The 11040-nt window shown below is 34.9% G+C and overlaps 1 protein-coding gene across 1 annotated transcript; it reads left to right on the plus strand.

Moving 5' to 3' along the window:
• Positions 1–629: 629 nt before the first annotated feature.
• On the plus strand, positions 630–7283 carry LOC121390281 (dolichol-phosphate mannosyltransferase subunit 3-like). Its single transcript, XM_041522070.1, has 5 exons — positions 630–775; positions 3284–3403; positions 3806–3835; positions 4833–4910; positions 6685–7283. The coding sequence occupies exons 1-5, from the start codon at positions 773–775 to the stop codon at positions 6751–6753; spliced, it is 300 nt and encodes a 99-aa protein (XP_041378004.1). The 5' UTR covers positions 630–772; the 3' UTR covers positions 6754–7283.
• The last annotated feature ends 3757 nt before the right edge of the window (positions 7284–11040 follow it).

The following is an 11040-nucleotide window of genomic DNA, read 5'->3' on the forward strand; positions in this document are numbered from 1 at the left end:
ATTTCATGTAATAATTATTTTTAATTTAGCGGTGTATCTTATTAATTCGTTTTTGTAACAGCCATCCTTCATTTTAAGTAGCTTTTTACAACTGAGAATGATCGACTGGTAACATATTGCACTTAGGTCTCACTGCACAGATGTCATCTGCCATTGAAACCCATGTTAAACTGCCCAACTTCAAGTGAAGATTGCCCATAGAACGGGTTCTCGTTGGCACCAACAACATACACCATTGCGAACATACATTATATAAGCATTTATTTTCACTGCAAAATTGAGAACATTTCCGTCTCAGTTTTTTGCTATATGACCGCATCTGGCTGTAGTACCGGTCCGAACAGGTGGTTCATTAATCGATTCACTCCGGCTGTCACGTGCGCTATATACCCATGTCCCAAAAGGTCGATGCACAATATTACAAAATAACATGGGCAAAATACAGCCAGAAGGCTTACCATTAAACATACATATTGTTTTAATTCTTCACCATTTCCTAGAAGTGAATATGTGAACCATAACATGTGTCACAATTAGGAACTATAGTGGACCGTGATGAATGAACTCTCACCCGGAAGTGATCTGTGTAGTGAGACCTTAAACTTGAATAATATTTTAATAGGCGTAACTTTAGTAACTGACAGTCTATACATGTCCACGTTACGAAGTTGAAATGTATACTGCAATTTTATGTATACCGACGGATTTAATAAAATTATGCCTTAAATAGTGTGTATTTGATAAAGGTTGTCGTAGTACAGATAAACTAATTATGGTATGATAATACCTAATATTTTATAGTAGTTACAATTATGTTTTTGAATCTTGTTTCTCCTGTTTCCATTATACCACCTGTTTTCGAATTTGCATGTTGTCATAGATATTTGACGCGCGCACGCACACACGCATACATCTATATGGTAGGACTTTCCTTTGGCACTGTCACTAACCCGGAGTAACTCTATTTATTATAAGTATTTATAATGGTCTTTATCACTAACCCTGAGGAACTCTATTATAAGTATTTATAATGGTCTTTATGTGTGACACTAATTATTATAAGTATTTATAATGGTCTTTATCACTAACCCTGAGGAACTCTATTTATTATAAGTATTTATAATGGTCATTATGTGTGACAGTGCCAAAGGAAAGTCCTCCCTACTGACATTCAAATTCAAAATTAGCTATATTATTACATTGCTTTGCCGCATTAAAATGAAAGCTGGTTTACTAACCTTGACCCCTGTAAAAGTTTCTATAACATGCAGACAATGTTGTTTACAGGTCCGGATTTTTTTCTTTTTCATAATTCTGGACAAAATATTAATTTTAAATTTTTAAAGATGAAAGAAATAAAAAGTACCTTTTGTCAAATATATCATATAAAAATATTACCATTGGATATGTTTTATTTATTGCGTACGAAGCCAAAACAAGGGTCCGAAAAGTGGCTGTCGTCGACCTTAGTTACTTAGTATAGGTGGGCAGGGTTTACAAAAAGAAAATTACATACCCTAAAATCTTGGAAATTAATGATTAACATTTTCATAATTTTTAGAATGTAAAGTTTATAGTAAGAGAACTGCTTTAAAAAATTTGTAGTACTTGAAATGCACCATCCCAATTTAATAAAAATTCAACCCATAACCACATTGTTTGGGCACTTATTATCTGTTTTGTTTATATTAAGTACCCTCAATTCTTTATTTGGCAGAATGACTGGTGGTACCCACAGGCTATATATATATATTTAAAAACAAACAAAAAAACAAACAAATTATATATATATATATATATATATATATATATATATATAAAATATACCCTAGGTATGCCACTGTTGCTGTTGTCAATTGCAGAGGTTGTGTTTGAAATATATGGAATGAAAAATAGCCCAATGGGCCACTGACAGTGATCAATCCTTGACCGACCACGTATCAGGCGGGTGCTTTAAAATTACCACTTGGTGTACATGTAGATTATGTACATACCAAATTAATATACCATGTTTAGTATATGTGGCAAATTGTTCTTCAGACATTTTTATAATTAATTAGTAACAGTGATTGAACATTCTCTTGAGCTCCCCAGCCAGTGCACCATAACTGGTATACCAAAAGCCACGGTATGTGCTATCCTGTGTGGGATGGTGCATATAAAAGATCCCTTGCTACTAATGCAGGGTTTCTGCCAGAGGGTAAAACTGGTATGGTGCCATACCCAAACATTTTTGCAGATCTTCTTTTTTTTTTAAGTTCATCTTTTGACCAAATTATTGACTTGTCATTATTGTATGATTTTCTTAACTCTAACCTAAACCTAACCCATTTTCTTTCTGGGGGAGGCCCCCCATACCCCCTGTTACAAAATGTAAATATTCAATTTCATGGTGCCATACCTAAAAATGTATTTCTGGCAGAAACACTGTTATGGGGAAAACGGTAGTGGCTTTCCTCTCTAAGACGGTTGCTAGTGACATTGTACCATGGTCATTTCGTACCATAGTCATTTCGTACCCTGGTAATTTCGTACCATTGCAAAAAGTAATTTCGTACCCTTGTCATTTCGTATCTTGGTCATTTCGTACCATAACTGAAAGTCATATAGTACCATGGCATAACAATTTATAACAATCACAATTAAATTACAAATTTGTGGTAATTTAAGGGATATTTTATCAGCAAAAGACTAAAAATTATTGCCACTTTGTATAAACATTAGCAATTGGCTAATTACCTGGAGCCATTTCACACAAAATCGAAGTTGGCAGTTAGTAGTAAATACCATATACGGCTCTTGTCAGGTAAAATGGAAATAAGAGTTGACAAGTATTGTGGGTATCAATAACGAGATGTTGCACAATAACGTGTTCTGCTTTTCAAACTGTCAAAATAAAGTTTAAAAAAAACCCACTTCTTTTATGCTATAGTCGATTTGTTTTCTATATACTGGTATGAAATGACTAGGGTACGAAATGACGGGGGTACGAAATGATTTTTCACAATGGTATGAAATGACTAGGGTACAAAATGACTAGGGTACGAAATGACTTTTTGCAATGGTACGAAATGACCAAGGTACGAAAAGACTAGGGTACGAAATGACCAGGCAGCATGGTACGATATGACTTGGGTACAAAGTGACTATGATTCTCTAAGACTATACATGTTAAAATTACTAAATGTTTGACATCCAATAGCCAATACGATTCATAAATCAATGTGCTCTAGTGGTGTCATTAAACAAAAACTTCTTTTAATATACATGTTTTTCTATTTAGGCAACCAAATTATTCCAGTGGCTTGCAGGAGTTGGTTTGTTTACCTCTGTCTGGTTTGCTGTTATTACAGGATATATTCATATGAATATTCCAACTCCATACATGAACATCATATTTGTGGTAAGTAACTTTGTGAATCTGATGTTTATGGACTAAAATCAGTAGCATTAAAAGTATTTAATGAACCATGGAACTGTGTTACACTATAAAAATTGATGTATTATTTTGATATATATTATAGTAAGTTCTGTGTAATTAACGTTGATTCTATGTTTGATGTGGTTTTTGAAAAAATCTCTTCTTTGCCAATCGGTAAAAAAAAAAAAAAGTACTGTAACCTACATGTACTAATCAGCTCATAAATATTTTCCAGTCACTTTTTGTTTAATGTAATTAAAAGAATAACATAATAAAATTGACAATGAAATGCAATTAGGTTCTTTTTTTCTTTTTCTGTTTTTTTACATTCCTTCACTAAACAACACTTTTCAAGAAATTTACAGTATATTTTTTTTCTTTCAGCTACCTTTGTATTTGTTGATAGCATTTGCTGTAAGTATGCATTCTGAAAAATTAACTTGAAGATATTTCTAATAGTAATATCCTAATAATGTTAAGCTTTAATAATATACATTCCATGAATATATTTTATATAGTGAAATTAAGTTGGTTCCTTGATATTTTCTGATGAAAAATCTGTTTGTGAAAGATATGCTTTGTCATAAAATGAGATTGGCAGCTCAGAGTCAGATTTCTGACGAACTGCTTTAGGGAAATTTACACAATGTATCTCAGAATTTTATTTCGCCACCAGTGCCACTGGCTTTTAAACTGACTGAAATTCAGCAAACATTAAAAATTGATTTGACAAAGTTCATTAACTTAAAAAAATATATGTAAAAATTTAGGCTTGTTATGTTTTTTTAGCCTAAATTGAAAAGAAACTATTCAAATTTAGCTATTCCCTTTTGGAAGTTTTAACTCCAAAAAATGGATAAAAAATTTGACATACTTGTACACATGTACGTTCAAGCTTATTGTTATTTAGCAAGATACATGTATGTGACAGAAGCCTGTACTATTTCTCGTCACAGCCAGTGCTCCACAACTGGTGTAACAAAGCTGTGGTATGTACTATCCTGTCTGTGGGATCGTGTATATAAGAGATCCCTTGCTGCTAATAGAAAAGAGTAGCCCATGAAGTGGTGACAGCGGGTTTCCTCTCTCAATATCTGTGTGGTCCTTAACCATATGTCTGACGCCATATAACCGTAAATAAAATGTGTTGAGTGTGTTGTTAAATAACACATTTCCGTCAATGGATTCAGTGGTTTTCATGTCCCAACCCATTGCTTTTTGGTAGAAGTAGTCTACCGGTACACTTATATGTGGCAACAAATGTCAAAATAACCATATGTTAGACACCAAATATCTGTGGTCTAAAATGTGGAAATATTGTTTTAAAAATATTCCTTTTCTTTCTTAACTATATGCATTTTAGATTTTAAAAATATTTCCTCACTTGCATGTATTTGGTTTGTCTTGACAGTGTTTCTCTCTTGCTGTTGTGGGCTACAGGGTTGCTACGTTTAATGACTGTGTCAAGGCATCTGAAGAGCTAAAGGAGGTTTGTATGATATGTACACGTACATTAATTTTTTCATCCCAATTTGTGCACTTTGACTAGTATATCAGGGTTGAAAATTAACATGAAACCCATGATCACCAGCACAAGTTGAAGAAAAATCTGACTGGCCCTTCTCAGATTCAACTAGCCCTCCAATTATCACACTGAAATTTAACTACACAGCCAAAATCAAAACTAGAATGTTCTTTGTTGAATATAAACTATGTGCACACCGTAGGGAGTCCATTTGCATGAAAAGGAAACCAACAAATTGGCATGCAACTTCATAATGAATAAAGTTAAAATCCATATTAAAAACAATTTTATTAAGTTTTAAACCCATACCAATTCAAATACATGTAACATTTTTTGAAAAAGAAATCCAGTATAAATAAAAAGGTTTTTTTTTTTTTTTTTTTTACAAATTAGTATTAAATTATACTGATTAAATCTCATTTATAATACAGGGATAAGACAAAATGCTCGAACAGCTAAGGTTTGCACCTTAACTTGCATTGTAATGCAGTACAAAAAGACTAAAGGTAGAACTGCGCATGCTTCAGTAAACTAGTCTGGGAGTGGCAGTCCTCTTTGTGCTGATGCAAGAGGGATGGAATTGCCAGTAAAGGATTTCCTCAGGAGTGGCTGTCCTATATACGAGGCACTAGATAGAGATATTATAAATACTACAGTCGTAGGCTACTAATAAAATAAATATGAAAAGAAAAATAAATTTTACCAAAATATACGATGCACTTTGTTATCATATTGCAAAGCATAAAAACATACTTGTTGTTTATTACAGACTGTAATATTAGTTTATGTCATCATGTAAATCTTGATGTAAGGACTTTAGATCCGATCTGTTCTTATTGCATGCAAATCTCTTAATGATACCGACAAAGACCATCAATTAACTGACCTTTGGAATAATCCCTATCAAAATGGAAAATTCAATTATTATTTTTATATGCGCACATGTGCTCATGTTAGTGCGAGTTAAAATTACAAGATAGATTAAGTTTTATGATAACATTTAATAACATTTGTCAAAAAGTAGGTCTACTAGATAATTATGGCATATCCAGTCCATTCTAATGAGCCAAAAACTTCCAGATTTCAAAAATACATGCAGTGTCTGCAATACATTTTGAGACTTATTTTTTAAAATACCTTTTCCAAAGCCACAGCTGAGTCTGGCACTGTCGAAATATAGAGCATATTCTATGTTTTTTGCTGCCAGATCTGTAGTTGCACCAGCTCAGACATGGTGTGTTTTGTCACATTCGATTCAGTTTCAGTTCGTTTCTTTTTAACTGTTACCATACTAGCCAGATCCTACATTTGAGTGCGAGTGCGAATAATTTTTACATGCTCATATACCACTAGAGTTTCGAGCATGTCCATCCCAGGGCCTGTTTCTGGATAGCCAGGTGCTTGTCCCTGGACAGAAAAAAATTAAGCAGACAATTTTGAAATTTACATCCAAAAATTAAATAGTGGGCCTTTAAAATTTTGATGCGCATCTCCAATTAATATGCCCAACGGACTACCTTTGTAAAAAAAAAAATTAAAAAAGAAGAAGATAATCCTGCATGTTACCTCACAAATAATTTTTTTATCTGCCAATTAACTATTGTAAGTGAGACATTTAATTCCATGGAATTCTGGTTAAAATCATAGTTTTTATTTTTACTACTTTTTAACTGATAGATGTACATTTATATATTAATATCATGTGCTTTAATTAATTGTGTTAAATTTGTTCTTGCAGCAAATCAAAGAGGCCAAAACAGATTTGAAGAAAAAAGGTTTTAAATATGCAGATGAATGGACGTCTTGACATTTGTCGATTATTATTTGTGCAATAACAAATACTCTGAAAGTGAAAAAAAAAACATTGTTCAACATTTCAAAAGCATTTTTTTATGCCAATTGAACTGAATAAACTGTAATATGTGTGACAGACATTACTGAGTCAATATATTGATATACATTCCATCATTGTGATGGAAGATTTATTGTTTTTGATCATATTTTATGTAAAGATTTGTGGTTGAATCTATAAATGCCATCTAGACTCTGAATTCCAGGGTGCTAAACATGACCTATCTGAGCAGATGGATTTTGTTTTTTTAGAGATAATAACATTTATGCTTTGTGTATGGGACATCTTTTAAATTACATGTATATAGTGTTCTTTATAAATTATAGCTTTTTTTTTTCCCAGACATGTTTTTGTAATGGATTGCTATCTGACTTTCTAATTATGATAATTGATGAAATATTAAATACACTATTTTGTCAAAATAATTATTAGATGTACCATTATGTTAAAATAATTATTCAATAAATCACTGCCTTTCAAGAAAATATATTGTTCATTATTATCTTTTACAAAACTAATTCCAGTACATGTGAATATTATATTAAAATTTAGAAAACAAGCCTGAATTAACATTAAGTAATGAAAATAGTGAATGTTTACACAACAATTTGTTAATAACAGAATTGTTTGATTGCCCTCGATTGTCTCGTTCAGGTCAAATTCCAAAACTATGACCCACACCCATATTTTTATTTAGCTGGCGAAAAATTGCGACCACTGTCAATTTAAAAAAAAAAAATTGAATTAAAATGTGGTTGTAATTATAGAGGGAGCGGGACGTAGCTCAGTGGTACAGCATTCGCCTGATGCGCAATTAATCTAGGATGGATTCCAGTTTGTGGGCTCATTGGGCTATTTCTCGTTCCAGCCAGTGTTCCACAGCTGGTGTAACAAAGGCCGTGGTATGTACTATCCTGTCTGTGGGATGGTGCATATAAAAAATCCCTTGCTGCTAATCGAAAAGAGTAGCCCATTAAGTGGCGATAGCGGGCTTCCTCTGTTAATATATGTGTAGTCCTTAACCATATGTCCGACGCCATATAGCCGTAAATAAAATGTTTTGAGTGTGTCATTAAATAAAACATTTCTTTTTTTAATTATAGAGTTAATACGGTATTCAATAAGAATATTTCTCAAAGGTTTTAAAAAGATTAAAGCTCCCATCTCAAATATGTTTTCATTGTTCATTTAGAATGGATTAACCACATTTTAAAATTTCCATTGACATTCAATTCTAATATAGCCTCTAAATACAGTTGGTAATCTTTATTGACATAAGAATATATTAATTTGCCATTAATTCTCAAAATATGGAATGCCTTACTGTTTTTATTTGAAAAATGGGTTTTAGTTATGTTAATTTCATTTCATTGAGTGTGGCTTTGATGTCCGAGTCATCACTGGAGAAACCAACCAGATGTCTTTAAATCAAGATCGCCCTGTGTTAATGAAAACCTTTCACTGTATTCTCATCAATGGGTGTGTAAATCGATTTTGTTGATAACAAAACACACATATACATGTTTTGTACACACGGGCACCCACACATAATAACATACACATATTAACTATTAATTAGGAGAATAAATTTAAGCACCAATAACCCTTAAATTACTTTTATTTAGCATGGCAGTGCATCTTCAGATGGCAGGTTCGGGGGTGGGGGTAGTGCATCCTTCCCAATTTAAACTAGTACAACTTCTAGAACTTACTAACGTTATTTTCTCAGGGTAACGTAAGTGTACGAGATGGGGGGCCCTATACACACACGCGTGCGCGCGCACACACAGACACACAAATTTTAGCAATCGGTCAAAAACGACTGGTGTTGAAGCAACCTTAAGTGGCCTGAAAACTTCACCATAGTACGCATTTCTATCATTCTACTCGCAGTGCATGGTTATTCATTTTGAAACCCCGCTATTGCAACCATAGGCGGACTTATTAAAATGGGTCTTCATAGTGGGGTGGTATGGCATTTGCTTTCATTAAAAAAAAAACCTATGTTACTCTGTGTAACTGTTACTTTTCAACATTACTATGTGCAAGTTATACAATAAAATTACAGTGCGCCGTACCTTACATAAATTAACTGACTTCCGAGTTCGAAAGTAATGCCTTTGTCTTTCGAACTAAATGAATATAACATTATTTAATTGCTAATTTGAGCAACGCATATACCTGCAATTCGTCTGCGCGTGCTGGAACCTCACCGTGGTGCAGGGGTGTAACATTCTCTTTGAGAATAGCCAATACAGTACAAATTGAAGCTTTGAGTAAAAGTCAGTATCTATATGTAATATTTGTATTTGTATTTTTGCACAGTTTTTTGCACCGTTTTTATTTATATCTTGAATCTTTATATTGATGTTGATCATCACCTTATTTGTTTGCATTACCATAGTTTGACACCCAATAGCCGATGTATTGTTCATGCTGGGGTGTCGTTAAACATTAATTCATTCATACCTGCAATTAACTTTAATACCATATCATGGACAGCTAGGCAATAACTGACCACGTGATTTATTGTTTATTGCTTATGTGATGTGACTAGTATGCTGTGGTCGCATTTGTAGGGTCCAAATACACTCACAATGACCATTTGGTCTGACTTTATTGGTCGCAATCCGTACTAGCGGGGTGGTCTTAATACCGGAGTAGTTTTACTATAAAATACAAAATATTCCGGTCATGTCATGTCATAGGGTTTTACGTGCACATTCAGAACAAGCTGTTGTAGCGCACGCCTGTCCATGACAGGAAAGGTGGGGGGAGAGGGGGTACCGCCTGCACTGGCAGGTGCAAGGGAGCACCAGCAGCCCGATCAAATCGGTAACAGGCGGGTGGGGGTGGTGGTGGTGCTATGGAATTTGAATGGAGCAGTTAAATGCCAAAGAGAAAAGGGTGCGCAATTTTGATTGAGGGAATTTGGCGCAATTTTGAACGGTCGGTCGAAAGGTAAATGGCCGAGCCAATATAGGTTGCCCATAGGGCCCTTATAAAGGGCCTGACCGCTTCATGTCGTGGCATCACCAAGTACCAAGTTATTACCAACAGCAAGTATTGGGGGTTTGGGTGGGGGAGGCCGATATTCTTTTGTTCAGCTTCCCCCGGATGCATTGCAATTGTGTACTCAGAACCGGTATTCTTTTGTCCGGTTCCTTATTAGAGTACGTGCTGGGCCATTAAATGGGGGCGGGTGCATTGTTATCATTAGTCAATGCACCCCGTGTGCTGATGCAGTGAGCGTGTAGTCTGTGTGTGAATCCTAGTTTTGTGTTAAGGTTGTACCTATCGTCTTAAGTCCCTATTCTAGTGAGTTCAACGGTCATTCATGACCACCCATCCCCCTCCGTCCTTGTATAGCATTGAATACAATGATGGAGGGGAAGTTAAACTAGCCTAGCTATCTAATTTGAAGGGTTAAACCTTTATAGTGTAGGTATTGGTTTAAAAAGCCCAGTGCTTGGCATACTTAACTTTATTACCAATGCAATGAAACGAAACTAACGGTGGCAAGTAGCAATTGTATACATATACTGAACAAAATAAGAAACTTCCGCTAACTTTGCTTGAACATAACTTGATGAAAACAAACCGGGGGAATAATTGTTATATATGCGTTTAAAGAGTGTTCCATGATGCATTGTTTGGTGCAAAAATCATGGCCACAGGTTAACAGAAACTGGAAGAAATTTTGACCAAGTGTGGTAGGGGTTAAAAAAAAAAAAAACCCACTTAATAACGGGTATGACCACCTCTTGAATTGACCACTGCAGTGCATCGCAGGCGCATAGAATTGACTAAAGTGTTGATTTCTGCCTGTGGAATATTGTTCCATTCCTGAATGAGCGCTTGACGAAGTTCGTTGACGTTAGCGGGTGGGTTGGGACGACGCCTCAATCGTCTGTCCAGACTATCCCGGACATGCTCGATGTGGTTGAGATCAGGACTTTTAGCGGGCCAGTCATCAATGAAATCAATGTTATTTGTCCTAAGAAAATTTACAGTGTCTCTAGCTGTATGTGAGGTGGCATTATCATGCTGAAAAATTGAGATGTTGGCGTTGTTATGGAACAGAGGAATGACGTGATGAGCGAGAATGTCATCGCGGTAACGTTGAGCATTTAAATTGCCATCAATGACGACTAGTGGTGAACGATAACCATGAGCAATGGCTGCCCAGACCATGACACAACCCCTACCCCCGAAACGATCTCGTTCAAGAACACAACAGTC

Source organism: Gigantopelta aegis, chromosome 3, assembly GCF_016097555.1.
Source record: "Gigantopelta aegis isolate Gae_Host chromosome 3, Gae_host_genome, whole genome shotgun sequence".
Classification (NCBI taxonomy): domain Eukaryota; kingdom Metazoa; phylum Mollusca; class Gastropoda; order Neomphalida; family Peltospiridae; genus Gigantopelta; species Gigantopelta aegis.